Raw genomic sequence first — 12357 nt, forward strand, 5'->3', positions numbered from 1 at the left:
CTGTATTCAAAACTGACTATCCAAATAAAATAATTTCTCTTCTTCTAAATATGTTTGGAATGTTCCTGCATACTAGGGGGATACAGAGGGAAAATCCTGCTTCATTCTCGAGCACATGTGACAAAAAGCACCCAAGAATCATACATGTATCCTTATAGATATATTCAGTGCCTTAAAGGTACAAGGCCTTGTGGTAGATGTTGTGAAAAACATAAAGCTGTGTTATATACTTTTCCTGCTATGAAGTCTGAAATTGAATATAGTCAAGCAATAGAGAAGATGTTATATAGAGTGATCCTTGAATTATAATTTAAGTCAATCATTGATGACTGTGGTGGTAAGGTTCTCATATGGGGGAAAAGACTAAGTAAGAAAGAATAAGCCAGAAGTAGAGAGCCCTTAATTATGTGACTTTGTTAAAACACAGGTTGAAGATTTAAGTCATGAAAGCTTTTTGAGTGTATAAACAGAGGGTGATAAATTCTATGCAAGATATTAAGTTTGTACTTAGCAGATTTGTATTTTTAAGAATTGGCATAATCAATGAAATTAAGATGGGAGGGGAATCTTTTTTATCTGAATTTTTTAACCTTTCTACATAGAAAATATAATTAATGTTTAATTCTTTTTATTAAATTACTCAAATCTCTTGAGTATCTTTTGGCACTCAGACACCAAATAAACCTGAAAACAAAGTTTTTTTCATACATTTAGCCTACAATCTGTTAAGTCATGTTTCATTTACTAATTAAAATTAGATTTATAGTATGACTCAACTATTTTTCTATTTATATAGTTAAAAGACTAGGAAAATAAAGCAAAATATTATTTGTAGTTATCTCTAAATAGTGAGATTACTTAACAAAATTTTCTTTTTGTCTCCATTTTTTAAATTTTCTATACTGGTTATATGCTACTTTTAAAATAAGAAAATAATGGATTTTACAAAATTATATATGTTTTATATAGATACACATTGATGGTTGTTTTTTTAAATGTGCAGAAAGAGATAAACATCAAATTGTTTATAGTAGTTACTGCTGGTGAAGTAATTTTCTGTTTCCTAACTTTCAGAAGATCTACACATTTACTCATGCAAAAATTGAACCATGTTTTCATCAATAGAAGAAAACAGTACATTCAGGAATGGTGTGAATATACTTTGTATACAACCAGAGATATGAAAAATTGTGCTCTATACATGTAATATGAATTGTATTGCATTCTGCTGTCATATATAACAAACTAGAATAAAAAATTTTTTAAAAAACTGAAAATCCACTTATCCGATATTAAAGACATTTTATTTTCTAATGTCTATTATATTTAATTGACCCTATAAGTGAACTCTTCAAAGAAATATTTTATCACAAATTATTTTTTAGACCATGAATCTTAACATTGCAAAGTTTTGATAAGAATTTTCTTATTTGACAAAATTGCTATGCATATATAAATTTGACAAAATTGCTATGCATATATAAAATGCGCTTTGTGTGTCAATGTGTGTATTTATGATTTATCCAGGGTAAACTGAATATCCTTTGTACTAAACCAAGTCAGCAACATACAAATATTATAAATTTGGCTACTAACATTCACTTACCTGTAAAATGAAAAGACTACCAAATTATAAAATATACTTCAAAGATAAACAAATTATTCAAATGTAATAAGATTATTTAAGTATAATAAGTTATTGTTTAAAAGTCCTAGTTGGAACTGTCTTTTCAATGTGTTAAACATTTATCAAGTACTACTATAAATGTTTTATCTTTAATACCACATAAATCTTTATTTAATACCTAAAATAGTAAAAAAAGAGGTAAGATACCAACAGCTTTTTTTTTCTCTATGGTTATTTTCTATGGTTATTTTTATTTTTCTCTATGGTTATTTTTCTAAGCCATTAGACATAAAATACATTAAATTCTTTCTATGTCATCATAAAAACACTTCTTACCTGCCAGTAACAAACTGCAAAAGAAGAACTCTCTCCTCTTGAGTAATGTCTTCTACAACTTCCCAGAACCACTAACAACAAAAACTCATATTTCAGAATAAATATAGACTTAATACCAAAGAAATATGCAATATTCATAAAGCATATTTTATTCTATGAAACTCATTTATCAATAATGATTTCACACAAAGCTTTTATATGCAATATTCCCACAAGAAAAATTTAGGGGGAAACTTTACTTTGTTAATTAATGTAGGTTATCATCCAATAGTGCTGAAAAGCTTACAAAATTAAATGGCAAATTTAACTTCATTTTAAGCTCTAGAGAGATTTTTACCTGAATAACTGGATCTTCTCTTTCATAGCCACTTGTGTATTCTGTATTTTTTATCCAATCACTCACATCAATTTCTGGCATGCCAGAAAGCAGTAGCTCCTTTGGGGGAGAAGGAAAATATTTCATTAATCTTCTTTGGGAAATAAAAAGGTTATTACATTTAAATAGTAAATTTGCCTTCATTAGAAACTAATCCCATATAAAACTGATTTATTTTTGTGACAGTTTCTGCATGCCATCCATTACAAGCACTACATGGGAAAGAATCCCTGTACTGATCATTTCAAATATTATGACATGTGGAGATGTTATCACTTTAGTACAATTAAAATATAAAAAGAAAATGCTTATAAGTTTATACATAAACATACACAACAACAGTTTAAATATGCAACAATTTTATGAATATTACCTTTGATTTACTTTATTTTTATTTCATGATTTTTTTGCAAATATGTTAAATTCTATTAGAAGACCATATTCTCAAATGAAAGTGACAACAAAGTCCTGAAATAAATATAAGATTAAACAAAGAAAGCTCTTCAAAAAATCCTTATCACTAGGAAAAATGGGTAATATAATAAAAAGTAATTGTTTACAAAAAAAGAATTATTCCAGAATAGAGTCTTTTAAGAACTCTATTCTGGAATAATTCATATCAAAAGTCAACTTTCCCCAAGACAATAAAAAAATAAAACTCTCCTTTTTTTTTTTTTTTTGTGGGGCAGGGGAGCAGTGCTGGGAATGGAACGCAGGGCTTTACACATGTTAGGCAAGTGCTCTACCACTAAGCTATATCCCTAGGCCTTCTAATCACTCTTGATAGGCTTCTTATTTTCAGGAAGATCATCAAGTACACACATACATAAAATCTCAATTATATAACTAAAAAGGAAATTGAGAATGGCAGAGTATTTACAATTAGATTTTCCAAGGGAAAGGAGAACATGAGCTTGTATATATGTATCTCTCAGCATGGTCATTTCACTATGGATATGCTCACACAGTGAGGTAAGGCAATGATTGTGTATATGTGCTTACACATTAAGCAAAACAGTATGTTTGCTGTAACAGGGACTAGACACAATGTAGTTCAAAGCTATATCTCCCACAGCAATAATTAACATATACCTGACTAATATAGAATGTACTCTGAACAAAATTAATGTAAGCCAATGTCTGAGAACTCTTAGGGATTTTGAATCCTATTCAGTGGGTCTGCAAGGTTCTCCCTTTTCTAAGTTATGTGTGAAGTTGGAGTGTCTTCATATACTTCAAGCAAGATAGCACAACTCATTATATGCAGAAGTAGATAGGACAATCCAGTAGTCTTCTACTAAAGCAGACATCACAAAATTGCAAAAACCTGCTAAAACATGCCACTCCTCCACTATTTTTGCTTTGTTCCTGGGAAATGTAGGTTTCTTAAAATGTTGTTTATGTTAATATGTAGTGAATGGTCATATATATTAATAAACTAAAAGTCTGTTTGAATTTCAAATATCATAAATATTCATTGATATAACCCACATAAACAAAAACTCTTTTGTTATAAGGGATCCAAAGATCAAGTTTTAGAACGCCAGTATAGAAAGTATTATTCCTCCTTGCCACAGTATTATTAAATACTCTTACTAGATAAAAATGTTTCGATCTCCATTTACCACCCCCAAACATATTCTCCACCTTCCTCTGTACTACAGACTGGCTCCCTTGCTACTGGCTTCAGATTGAATTTCACTACTGGGAAACACAGGGAAGAGTCTGCTCCCTCCCTGCTCAGAACCATGTCTTTGCAATAAGCCTGTCTCCTAAGCCACAGCTACACATTCTAGGCAATTCAGACTCTTCACACTTATTCTTCCACTTGTATCTCCAGTCCTAGTTATGATTAAGGTTTTTCACTGTTGCCAGTCTCTGGATGCCTCATCACAACTTCTTCATTCCTTATAAACACCTCTGTAAATAATCCCTTTGTAAAATTTCTTTGAGCCATATGAGGAAATTCAAGGGAGGAATTTGAGATAGATCTGCCAAAAGGAAGTAGTGATGAATTTTACATGTCTCTTAAAATTCACGAGTTTAAAGATAAGTTTTTAATAATATTAAGTGTGCTTTTATTGTTAATAATTATGAATAAAAATGACGGGCACTATAGTCTCTCAAGAAATTTAAAGCATTTTATGACTATCATATTCCAATTTTTGTGAAGAGGAAAAATCTTTTATTTTCCTATTAAACAACTAGACAAAAAAAAGTTATTAAATTGACCAAGATCAAATAGATAAATAGAAATTTCACATTAAAAAGCACATAACAAAACTATTAAGTCCCAATGAATAATTTACCCATTTAAAAAATATTAACATAAGAACTAAATTTTTAAAATATAACAAAAGAAATGTCTATTGAAACTGGATATAATGTTTATCATCAATACTAGCAGAATATGAGTCATGCAAATGTTCATAGCTATAACCTTACCTAGTATTCACATTACTCAATGTTATTTTTTTATTCTAGTACCATCATGGGTAAATTCTTGAGCACCACAGAAGGGAAGGATAGTTTCTCAGACATTAGGTAGGAACCCCTCAATAACAACAGTATTAGAATGGATTAATGACAACACCGTTGGCAACATTTTCTTTTTCTTTCTTTCTTTATTTTTGATACTAGGAATTGAACTACTGGGCTGCTTCCCCAGCCCTTTTTATTTAAGCTTTAAATTGTATAAATCAGAGCCATAACTACAATGCTGCTAAACTCAAATTTGAATCAACTCAATTAAAGCCTGAGTCAAAGACAAACTAAGAAACCTGATTCAATACGAAAAATTGTGGTATGTATGTATATTTAAAATTGTAATGCAAAAAAAAGTACATGTATAAAGGCATAAATTGGTATGAACATACTTTATATACAGGGATATGAAAAATTATGCCTATATATGTAATAAGAATTGTAATGCTTTCCACTGCTGTTGTGTTTTTAAAAAAAAAAATTTTAAGAATAAAAAACTCCATCCCCTACACTCACAAAAAAAAAAAAGAAACCTGACTCAAGTACTACAATCAAAAACACCCAGTAGCAGATCTAAATGTGAAAGAATAAAAACTTTTAAAACACAGAAAAGTATCTTTATGACCTTGAAATAAGAAAGTTCCTTAAACAAGACATAAAAAGGTTCACCATTAAGGACTGTAAATTGGTGCAACCACTGTGGAAAGCAGTATGGAGACTCCTCAAAAAACTGGGAATGGCACAGTGGCGCATGCCTATAATCCCAGCAGCTCGGGAGGCTGAGGCAGGAGGATTTAAGTTCAAAGCCAGCCTCAGCAACTCGAGGAGCTAAGCAACTTAATGAGATCCTGTCTCTAAATAAAATACAAAATAGAGTTGGGGATGTGATTCAGTGGTTGAGTGCCCCTGAGGTCAATCCCTGGTACCAAAAAAAGAAAAAAGAAAGAAAACTGGGAATGGAACCACTATTTGACCCAGTTATCCTGCTCCTCAGTATATATCCAAAGGACTTAAAATCAGCATACTGAGCTGGGGTGTGGCTCTGTGGCAGAGCACTTGCCTCAAACATATGAGGCACTGGGTTCAATCCTCAGCACCACATAAAAATAAATAAACAAAATGAAGATATTGTGTCCATGTACAACTAAAAAAAATATATTAAAATCATCATACTAGGACTGGGGAGATAGCTCAGTTGGTAGGGTGCTTGCCTGGCATGCATAAGAACCTGGGTTCAATCCCCAGCAACACACACACACACACACACACACACACACAAAAGCAGCATACTACAGTGATGCAGCCACATCAATGTTTACAGCAGCTCAATTCACAATAACTAAGCTATGGAATCAACCTAGATGCCCTTCAACAGATGAATGAATAAAGAAAATATGATAGATAAATACACATATACATACACACCCAATGTAATATTACTCAGCCTAAAGAAGAATGACTATGGCATTTGCCAGTAAATGTATGGACCTGGAGACTATTATGCTATGTGAAATAAGCCAATCCTAAGAAGCCAAAGGTTGAATACTCTCTCTGATATGTACAAGCTAACCCACAATGGGGAGGGCGGGGAACAGAAGTTCAATAGATTAGACAATGGGGAATGGAGGGAAAGGAGGAAGAACAGAAAAGGAAAGGTGGTGAGAGGAATCTGACTTGATCTTCCTATGTAAATATATGAAAACACCACAGTAAATCCCACCATCATGTACATCCACAAGAATGGGGTCCTAACTAGAATAAAATACATTCCATGCTTGTATAATTATGTCAAAATGGATTCTACTGTCATGTAAACTAAAAAAAAAAAAAAAAAATTAGGAAAAAAATTTTTAAGTGCATCATTAAAATTTTTTAAAAATATAGGCTGAACTGTGTAAAAATAAAATGTTTTATTCACTGAAAGATATCAGATATTCACAATACATATATCTGATAAAGGACCCACATAAAGAATCCTCCAAACAGAACAACAGAAAATAGTAAAATAGACAAATTACTTGACACTTCAAAAGCAGAATTCACAAATAACCAATAAACAACTTCATTAGTCATCAGGGAAATACAAATTAATATCATTTAAAAACACTACAGATCCACCAAAATAGCAAAAATGAAAAAAGAAAAAACAGAAAATATCAAATACTGGTTGAAGATATGGAACACCCAGAAATCTCACTGCTCAGTGGAGTGTAAATTGACACATAAATTTTGAAAACTATTTGCTACTTATCTACTAACATGGAATTCACACATACTCTATATCCCAGCAATTCTATTCCAAGATGTACTTACTACAGAACATATACATATTTTCCTCCTAAAGACATACTAGAGTGCTTATAGTAGCACTACTTGAACTAGCCTTTAATAAAAAAGAAGCCACAAATGTTCATCAAAAGTAGAAATGACAATAGGAAACAAACACAATGAAATACTACACAGCAATGAAAATGAAAAAATTACAGTTGCATGTAATAATAGGTGTGATTCTCACAACAAAAAACTGAGCTCTTTCCATTGGCATACATTTTACAAATATGTAAACCTAATATGATTTTAGAAGTTAAGAGAATGATTATACTTGAGAGGGGATACTGACTGGAAGGGGAACACAAGAAGAAAATCTCAGGTACTAGGATTTCTGAATTAATCTGGGAGCTATTTTCACAAGTGTGTTCAGTTCATTAAGATTCACTGAGCTTTCCATTTACTATGCAAGCTTTTTATTTTTATAAATTTATCAGTATTAGTAAATTATCAAGCAATTTTTTCACCAATTAATTTTGTTGTTGCTGTTTTTTACATACACATAGGTCTAGAAAATAACTTAATTCTTTCTTGAACTTCACATGGCTAATTTAACACAACTACATAGAAAAAGTCAGTTTTAAGTAATGTCTAGTAACAGTTCAAAAGTACTTCCTTCATTTTTAAATGCTAAAACTTTTATAATTACCTAAAAAATGAATCTATGCCAAATGAAGCCATTAATCTTTCAGCATGAAACAACTGCAAAACTTACATTTAATGAAATTAAGTTGCAATGAACTTCAAAATTAGCAAATTTTTTTCATTACTAAACTAAGATATACTATGAACAATAAATTGAAAATATCAACATATGTAAAAGTAAAGGTATACATCAGTGTCCATCATATAGTAAAATGAAAAGGCAAAGTGAATTTACTATTCCTAATTATAATTTTTAAATAAGAAGCTATTTCTACTTAAAATACTGTTTTATTAAAAACTATAATTCAAAGAATTTGAAAATAACTTATTACAAAAAAAGGAAAAAGGATATGGAAGAAAAACCCAGACATAAATCATATAAAATTAGAAATCCTGTTAGATCACTGTAGATGGCAGATAAGTTACAGGAACAAAACAAACAAACATTAGGGACTAAAGGATAGCAAAGAGAGTGGACTCTACAGAGGTCTAAAGTAGAAATTTATAAAATTACATATATGGTAAAATAAGAAGCTGAAGAAGACCAGATAAATAAAATAAGAAAAAGCCCTTTGAATTCCTTTTGTAAGCACAACAAATTACTATCAGCATCCTTACTTGATATGGCCAAATAAAAATTTCAGGAGTAATGTGGAATATTCTTACAGGAAGAAGACAGGCCTTCAACATCTCCTATGTAAAAGACATTAGAAATACATCCATTTTTGTTTATCAAAACCTCACCCCATTTCACATTAGGGAATTGTTAATCTGCTTATTAAGTTTAAGAGAATTACAACCACAAACCTTATAACAAATCTCAAACATGAATACTAAACCATAATGCCTCATTATACCTTATTCCATTCATTATAGTACTCTAAAATTATTTCTGAATTAATCAACTAGAGTTCTACACTCTTGAATAACAACAATAACAAAACCCACATTTTTCCTTACCAATTCATATTCATCAAAAAGCTGTATGAGAGAAGGTGGAATAAACATATGAAAGCCCTGTAAAAAAGCATTGATCTGAGGCTGAATGGCTCTTGTCATTCGAAGTTCAGTAACAAGCTGGACATACTCTGCCTACAAAAAAAAAAAAAAGTTTTTGTGATGACTTCTTTTTAAATCTCATTTAAGATAATGTTGATAGAATAAATTTCTCATTTAAGAGGTAAAGGTTTGGAATTAATTTGGTGCCAATATTCATAAAACTCAACAAACCAGTAAACCACCATTCACTAAGTTGTTTAGGCCAAAATCCTAGTAATCAATCACCCATGACTTCTCTCAGATTTTGTCGGTAAGATCTACCTTTAAAAAATATTCTCAATCTGACTTAGTCTTAACTACCTCTACTTCTAGCATCCTGATCCAAGCCATCATCATCTCTAGCTTGATTACAGCAACACCTGTTTCCATTTTGCTTCCTGCCACAGCTAAAGTGGCTTTTAAAAATACAGATATATTGGGCTGGGGTTGTGGCTCAAGCGGTAACGCGCTCGCCTGGCATGTGCGGGGCTCTGGGTTCGGTCCTCAGCACCACATAAAAATATAATAAAGATGTTGTGTCCACCGAAAACTGAAAAATAAATATTAAAAATTCTCTCTCTTCTCTCTCCTTAAAAAAAAATACAGATATATAACACATAACTTTCCTGCTCAAAACCCTACAATGACTTCACATGACACAGTAAAATCCAAATAAAAACCTTTCCCAGTCTGTAAGGCTCTTATTGATCTGAGCTCTGCTTTGCTCACTGATCCCATTCCTTTTCACTCCTCCCCTAGGTCGGTTCACTCAATTCTCTTCCTTGGCCCTCCAACTATTCCCCAAACACAAGCTCAATTAGGCCTCTCTGTCTTTTTACACTTTGAGGCTTTCTAACTGAAATGTCTCATTAGAACATAAACTCTCTGCAGACAAGAACTTTGTTTTATATATCTATCAGTATATATCCCCTGCTCCTAAGAGTGGCTGCTACTTTGTAAATATTTAATAAATAAGTGATAAAAATGAATGCATACATTAACAAATTAACAACACACACTTTAAGCTTAATAAAATGACTCATTTTATCATAGCCAATTCAATTTTGAGTTAAACTATTTTCACACATTATTATTAAAATTTAACTGATAATAAAAAATGTATTTTGGCACAGACCAGAATGAATGATTATCATATATACATGTATGTGTATATAAACTATTGGATGTTATCCTTTATATATTTTTCTAAATTACTTCTAACTTTTTTTTCCCTAGTACCAGGCATTGAACACAGTGGTGCTTAACCACTGAGCAACATCCTTAGCCTTTTTGTATATTTTACATTCAGACAGGGTCTCACTGAGTTACTCAGGGCCTTACTAAATTGCTGAGGCTGGTTTTGAACTTGAGTTCTTCCTGCTGCAGCCTCCTGAGCCACTGGGATTACAGGCATGCATCACCACACCTGGCCTAAGTAAAACTTTTGAGAGTTAAAAGCAATATGCTATGTAGAGTTCTCAATAACTCTAAACACTGAGGAGAAAAAGGTCTTAATGAATTATAAAGTATGAAAATAAGATTTGTGAATTGCCCAAGTAAAGTTTACCTATATTAGTTGCATTCCATATCTATTGGAATACACATTCTTTTTTATCAATTCCTATTATGTCCTCATACATTCAATTTTTAAATTTTTATATGTGTGCTAATCTTTCCTCACACTTTTATCTTTTATTCCTTCAAACATTAATTATTTTCTGTATTTATTTCAGTAACCAGTCCATAGCTACCAGATATGGATTTGTGAAAATCAGCTCCTTCACATCCTAATCCTCATAGCAATTAAGGAATTTAAATGTGACTGTCTCTTGGTTTAAATTACCTTTCAGTAAAATAATAAAATCCTAGTCATTATAAACTTTGAGTTGTTTAGTAGAATAAAGATAAGTGAAAGATAACTGTGATTAATCAAACTGCCTCTAAAATATTTTTCCCTGTCTCTTTAAATAGCACAACTTCAAATAAAACAACACAAATTAACATCTTCTTGGCAATCCAATTGTTACTATGAACACTTACTAATTTTACACACTAACATTCCAACTGTTTTTGTTATGCAGAAATATAACAGCTACCTTCCATTACCTATAAAGGGTTTATAGGTGATTTTATATCCTTGCAAAATTACACTGTTTCATATAAGCTTTAAGGAAACAGTGCACACATAGATGATAGCCAATCCATAAAACAGTGGAATGAGAAGTTTCAAAACTAAGCAATAAATATAAATCAAATCTAAAATCTGACTTTTCTCTAAGGTATTAAAAAACTAATATATTCATTCTCACTACAAAAAATAGTCAGTATTTGAGGTAATGGATATGTTAATTAGCTTGACTTATTCATAAGTCATAGCATCAATTTGTATCCATAAAATATATACAAACATAATTTGTTAAAATATAATTAAAAATTTTTAAAAATAATAAAACTGATAAAAGCTAAGAGTAAAGATATTTTATCCCCAACAGATAGCATATACTGTTCCTAATAAGTTTTGCAGTCAATTCTTTGAGGGCATAAAATATGAGATGCTATGGAATTAAACTGGAGAAGTGACGATATATAAGATAATACGTTAACATACAGAAAATTTCAACCTAGAAAGCCTCAACAGAGAATAAAAAAAGAGCTCTAGCAACTTTTTTCCAGCACAACCTCCGAGCCTGATAATTGATATAAAGATATAAGAGAAAAGTAACTATAAACGGAATGCACACTAAGACTAAGGTGATTCAACTTTCAGACATTTACATTCCAGTTCAATTACTGTCTACTTATAGAAACATTTTGCTTCAGTAATCTCCTAATCTTCTTAATATGTGAAATGAATAACATCATCCCTCAAAGATATTCCTTAAAATTTTAACTTTTCTTCAGGTTTTAGGCCTAAATTATGTCCTCCTATGGAGTGCATTGGGGACACTGAAAATTGACACATTTCTCTAAACTAATTTCCTTCTTGAAAATCTTTTTTTACTATTTCTTGATATACACCTCAATAAAGCACAGTTATTTGAATAACAGTTAAATAATTTTTAATAGTAAAAACAAAATGCTCTTCTCCCCCTTTAAGTAGATTGATATTCTTGGCCACATTTATAAAATTGTTTGGAATGGTTTGTGGGTTTTTTCATTTGTTGGATTTTCTTTTTTAACCAATCAACTGTTTAAATGGTACTATTACTGACATAATTCAATTCACTGTTTATATAAACTGTTGGTAACAAAACCTTCCTTCCTGGATTTATCTCCCTGATTATTATTGCTCTGGCATATAATAGTTTTTACTGAAAATTTCAAATGAGTATGGGATCGCACTCCTGTAATCCCAGTGACTCCGGACAAGAGGATCAACAGTTTGAAGCCAGCCTCAGCAATTTAGCAAGACCCTATCTCAATACAAAAAATAAAAGGGCCAGGCACAGTGGTGCACATCTGTAATCCTAGCAGCTAAGGAGGCTGAGGCAGAAGAATCTCAAGTTCAAGACCAGCCTCAGCA

General features: G+C 31.3%; 1 protein-coding gene across 9 annotated transcripts in view; it reads right to left on the minus strand.

The window, feature by feature from the left end:
- The window catches only part of Hace1 (HECT domain and ankyrin repeat containing E3 ubiquitin protein ligase 1), an 81566-nt gene that overhangs the window by 3942 nt on the left and 65267 nt on the right, over positions 1 to 12357 (minus strand). For 8 of the 9 annotated variants that reach the window (XM_015499680.2, XM_048815445.1, XM_048815182.1 and 5 more), the window contains 3 exons: positions 8757 to 8888; positions 2301 to 2399; positions 1964 to 2034 (listed from right to left, as the gene is read on the minus strand). In XM_015499680.2, coding sequence (XP_015355166.1) covers positions 1964 to 2034; positions 2301 to 2399; positions 8757 to 8888 — 302 coding nt within the window. The remainder of the gene's footprint in view (positions 1 to 1963; positions 2035 to 2300; positions 2400 to 8756; positions 8889 to 12357) is intronic. The other variant, XM_048815312.1, reaches the window with a different exon arrangement.

Source organism: Marmota marmota, unplaced genomic scaffold, assembly GCF_001458135.2.
Source record: "Marmota marmota marmota unplaced genomic scaffold, marMar, whole genome shotgun sequence".
NCBI classification, from domain to species: Eukaryota; Metazoa; Chordata; class Mammalia; order Rodentia; family Sciuridae; genus Marmota; species Marmota marmota.